At 37.9% G+C, this 5485-nt stretch overlaps 1 protein-coding gene across 3 annotated transcripts in view; it reads left to right on the top strand.

Moving 5' to 3' along the window:
- The window catches only part of FAM110C (family with sequence similarity 110, member C), an 8425-nt gene extending 3809 nt beyond the window's left edge, over positions 1-4616 (top strand). For 2 of the 3 annotated variants that reach the window (XR_551889.1, XM_008591028.1), the window contains exon 2: positions 1000-3553. Coding sequence is in view for 1 of the 3 variants with exons in the window: in XM_008591028.1 (XP_008589250.1) it covers positions 1000-1042 (43 nt within the window). In the remaining 2 variants the exon portion in view is untranslated. Of the gene's footprint in view, positions 1-999; positions 3554-3674 lie in introns of those variants that run through there. The other variant, XR_551888.1, reaches the window with a different exon arrangement.
- Positions 4617-5485: the final 869 nt, after the last annotated feature.

Genomic DNA, 5485 nt, shown 5'->3' on the forward strand with positions numbered 1-5485 from the left:
TGCATGCCAGTCCACTGGGGACCTGTGAGTAATAGATGGTTCCACACAGGTTATTGCAGTATTCTGTTTCCCAGAGTATAATTCAAGAATATTGCTCTTCCCTTGCTGATATTTAGCCATCTTCCTGTCCTTCAGTTCTCCAAATTGGGGACTTGCCAGAATTTAGGTCTTTCTCGTTTTCTGTCTTTTGCATAGAATATATAAGTTGCTGGTGTTAATATTGGTGTAAAAAAATGGTAACTTTTCCTTTAGGATAATTAGGGATAAATATTGCTTAATTTCAAGGCAGAAATATTTATATATTCAACAGCTATCTCTATGTTTCTCTTGTATAAGAAAGGGTACCTGTAGAAGCCCACTGAAAGCTCCTGGGACAGAACCATGTCTCAGATTTGCAGAGATGCTGTAGGAGTACAGAGTAGATAAACTGGGGACACCCCAGCCTTTCTTCTCCTTTCTTTTTTGACTATTCTGGGACGTTCTCCAGTAACCAGTTAGGAGCACATTTTAGGTAAAGTGGCTTGAGTAGCCATACGTCTACCCTTCCCTGTCTTCTGGCAAGCACCTAGGTCTTTTAGAGATATTGGTATTTGAAAAGGGTGGAATCTATTTGCTTTCAAATATTTAGTTGGATTGCCTGCCTTGTTTTCAGTTCTTTTGTCCAACTTTGTAGTGGTTAGCACTGGCCTTACCAGCATTCAAAGAAGTGGTTTTTTTACTGCCCCATAAGTAGTTGGAAGCAAAGAGAAATTTCAGAAGTCTAGAGAGAGGCCTGTAGGGAGGTGGAGATTTGTTCTGCTAGAGAAATCAGATGAGAGCTACCTTTAATAAAGCTATCAATTTCTTTTCAAAGCTTAAAATGCAAAAAAGCGATGTTTTGATATGCACAGAAAGTCACAAAACCAAAGACTACAAGGACCAGACTTAGTAGTATAATGTTTGGTTTCATAACTTTTGACTAGACGAGAGTTGATTTGCTGTTTTTTCTTTGCTCATCAGGAAGCAAAACTTCCCTCCAATGATGGGGATGCCTGCAGTGTGACTTGGGACCCAGGGCCATTTGTCCAGTGTGCCCGGGTGACCCTGTGATTGCTGCCTTCCCAGGAATAAAGCACTCCACTGACAAAGCTAAAGTGATTTCAGAAGGTTTGAAATGCTGTGGAGAAGGCGGTAGGAACACAGACCTTGAAAATTAGCTGAATTTTGACTGTCGTAATAACCAAAGCACCGAGAGATGTTCTCCTTGTTAGAGGTGGATCTATCCTTGCTTCCAGAGGGCAACTAGAAAGGAAAAAGCTGTTTGGAAGTATTTCAGGGGCATCTTTTTGACTGACTTGCTGGCAAAGAGGTACTGTGATGTATTTTAACAATATCTAAGTTGATTCTTTTTCTAAAAAATGCAAAGAGTATGAAGATCAAGCATGAATGTCAGGGCATTTACTCCTTTCTACCATCCTGGACTTATTGGCACCATTTAAATCAAAGTTCTGCAATTCACAAGAAGGTGTATTCTGTTTAAATACTATGGCAAGCAGACTCACACATACCATACACAGACCCCAATTTCCAAAGCATTACTGTGCTGTAAACTACAGTTAATTCCCAAACTATATGACTGATTGTCTTTTTGAAAGAGTCAGAAAGCACTTTTAAGGTCCCTTGAGGGCTACAAGGTCATTCTATTTATTCCACTATGCATTGGGTCTTAGGCTTGTGGAAGTACCCATTAAAAGATAAGTTCGAGCTGAGATACTGCTAAATAAAACCTTTCATTGTACCTAGACAGTTTCTTGAGAATTGGCAGAAGAATCATGGAGTTTTCCTTTCATCAGACCAATAGCAGCATTCCAATTTTGTAGCATCATTTGGAATGAGCTCCACAGTGCTCTTGTTCTCAGCCTATAGGAAGGATAGGAAACCTTGCTTTATACATAACTTGGGCATCTGAGGGCAGGGGCTCTTCCCAGCCCTTTGGTCTAACTCACACCTCTACATATCATGTAACTATCCCCAAATTTGGCACCAGTTCACCCTTTTCTACAAAAGTTATATTTTAAAACAAGGGGCAGCCTCTGGGTGTCTGGGAGACTCTATGATCAGAAGGTGTGTAAGAAGTTATTGTGACCTTAAGTCTGAACATGCTCATGACACCAAGAGTAAATAGATTTCAGATTTACAACCTTCTGAGAGAAACTTAGTACTGATGATAACACAAAGAAAATGTGTAACTCAGTTAACTCTTTCAAAGTTTACTATGTTTCATCAAAATATATCTCTTTAAGGACAAAATTACTAGAGTAGAATATGGAGGGGAGAGAAATGTTTTTCCCAGTGGTAAAATATTTTATAAAGCATTCCATTTTGATATAGTTATGTATTTGTTTAATATTGTATTAAATTTTTTCTTACTTTTACTGTGAAGATTAGGTCTGTGTGTTACTTAAATATTTATTTTTACACAGTTAACAGTCTTCAGATAGTTTTTCTTTACTTCATATGGTTTTAGTTTTTATCAATATAATTTTAAATCATTTTCTCCTTGGTCATCTTTTTGTATATATTGTTTAATTGATCTTTTGTCTTTAGACTGCAAGTGTTCTTCACCACTCTATAAAGTGCCCAGTACTGTAGTGATTTGTTTTTGTTTTCAAATAAGTCCCAGATACACCTTTTTGGAGGCTTTGTCTAAATGTAGACCCAGTATCAAGACAGCAGGTTCTCTGCTGTAGAAATTTTCCCCCAGTTATTCCTACGAATGTGCTGCTATTTTGCTATTCACTATATTGCACTTAGTTAAAAAAAAAAAAAAAAAAAGATAGTGTCAAAGAGGAGAGCAATTCTGGAGAAGATATCAGAGATGAGGCATGAGGAATAGGGGAACAGGGTGGCACCAGGCTCCAGAGAATTGAGCAGATTCTGCTTCCTTTCCACACATACTCATGCTCAGCCTCATGTCTTGAGTGTGTGCTTAGAGATGAGAAGTCCTTTCCTAAACCTGAACTGCCCCAATTTGCTGAGTGACTGAAGAAAATCAAACTCTGTGGCTCAATCCAGATGGGAAGCTTATAAGTGCTTTTCCCAAAGTCAAGCAGTAGTTACTGCTACAAAATACTTTCATCTGTTCATGGAAGAATAACATATAAAATGATGTGTTTAAACACAAAGGAAAAAATGATTGTTAAAGCAAGGTAAATAACTTGACAGCAGTCTTTTTCATTAATATGTGGGTAAAGATTTGCAATGCCTCAGACTGAAAGATATTCACGTGAGTAGAAAGTTTCCTCATTATAGGTATGTATACATATACGTATATATATGGTTTTTAAACTACTGGTCATTGACACTAAAATAAGAAGGAGGTTTCATTGAACATTAGCTTTTTTCAGTAGGTTCAAAGTTCAGTGCTGTGGTTATAGTTGGTGATGCCATAAAACATCATGCCCGACAATTGTTTTGGAAGTTTCTAAACAGTTTTCTTGCACACTACTTGTAACTGGAGTGCAACATTACATATTCTGTATTAAAGAAATAAAGTATTTTTATCATTTATTAATATTGATTTATGAGTTTGAACAATGTGAAAAATTTGAAGCAAGATTATGCTTATTATAATTACACATATATTTTGTTTTCTCCCTTTCTTCTTGAATATCATCTCATCAACTTACCAGTAGAAATGAGGAAAGCATTCCAAGACTTGACCCAGGTGGGTTGTGTGGTGCCTGAAGTCTCCAACTCTCCTGGAGACAGAATGCCGTAAAAACAAGTTTTGAATATTTAGCACTTTGTTTTTAATTGTTTCATCAGTCTTTTGCTTAAAAACATTTTTCTTCATGTTTTATTAATGTTATCATTGGAAGATGGACACAGATAAAAATGAAAGCACAGTTCGTAGCCTTTCTCATGAATTCCTTGTGTCAGCGCACCATAGGCTTGTATCAGCTGGATGGAGCCACAGCTGGTGTGGAGCCACCTCTTCTCTATCTGATCCAGCCAGGTTGACTTTGTTTTCAGTCTTGCGGTGGTTTATGCCTAAACCTGTGCAAACTTCCTACGAGGCATTCTTGAGGAGAGTAAATACATCTCTTCTGTACTTCCATAAGAACATGGGCAGATCCCCAGGGTGCCATAGAAACTCCATGTTGCAGCAGTTCAGAAACAGTCCAGATGTTGTGTGGCACATCTTCTGCCACAGAGTCCAGTGGCAGCTGCCATTTTTCTTCCTCAGGTAAACTTGAGGGTTTATCTTTCAGTTGCCCTTTCTGAAAATTCAACAGAATAGGAAGCAATGGAATGATACACAATGGTTAGTGTTTAAACATTGTTTGCATGTTCATTGATGAAATAGATCTATATAATATCTAACTGTTCTGGGTTTGAAATATTGAACAAGGAGAAAAGTAATTCTCTCAACCAGAAGATTATAAGCCTGGTCTTGGAAATAGCAGGGATTGGCTGATGGGGAGAAAATATAAAGAGGACAGAGAAGTGTGCTCCTGGCCATAATAGTTTCCTCTTTATCTCTGCTACAATGCCTCAAACTCTACAATTGATTGTCATCTTTGTGTTACCTTCTTGAAAATTTTCATTAAAACCGAAATACTTTCTGAAGGGGAGAATGTATTAAATCATTAATAACTTTCATATTTAAGTCAAAATATAATATTAATTTCCTTAGAAAGTGAGAATCTCAACCACAGGGTCAGACATGGAAACACCCGGATCCTGGCTTCATTACACCCTGTGGCTTACTAAATTTTGAGCTTAAGCAGGACTTTTAATTACAAGTGCCAGAACGGGAAATTACGTAATTGACTAAACCCTAATCCCTGCTGTCCACCTTGTAGTATCAAAACAATTGTGCTTCTGAGCAACGGTGACTTTAATCTAGGCTGCCACTGATGACAACAAGCAGAATTCACTCACGTGCGTCTGTTTAGGAGCCAGATACCGCACTCGGAACTGGAGGCTCACCGAGATCCCTGCCATGGTGGGGCTTGTGTTCTAGTAGGGGGCCAGATATTCAAAAAGAGAATAGAGGTAGAGAGAGAGATGATAGATATAGATGACTGATAGATGAATGATAGATAGAGATGACTGATACACATAGATGGTAAACAGATATAGATGATAGGTGAATGCCAGATATAGATGATTGAGAGATGATTGATAGGTGATATATAGATGCTAGACATAGATGATTGATAGAAAGATACAGATGATAGAAGAAGGAAGGAATGCAGGCAGGCAGAGTGAGGAAACAGGCAACAGTGAGTGACACTATGAGCTTGATTTGTGAATTTATATGAACTTTTAGGTTCATGGTTTCTATTTAATGGTCAATCTGTCTGAATCATAAATGGAACCCAAGGTCCAAACCATAGAAAAAGAATCAAGCAGCAGGGAAGGGAAACATGCAAATTATAAATGGCATTTTTTTCACTGAGAGGTTTATTTTTAGTCTGGAGTTCCTTCACAAAGCAGG

Source organism: Galeopterus variegatus, unplaced genomic scaffold, assembly GCF_000696425.1.
Source record: "Galeopterus variegatus unplaced genomic scaffold, G_variegatus-3.0.2 Scaffold6581, whole genome shotgun sequence".
Lineage (NCBI taxonomy): Eukaryota > Metazoa > Chordata > Mammalia > Dermoptera > Cynocephalidae > Galeopterus > Galeopterus variegatus.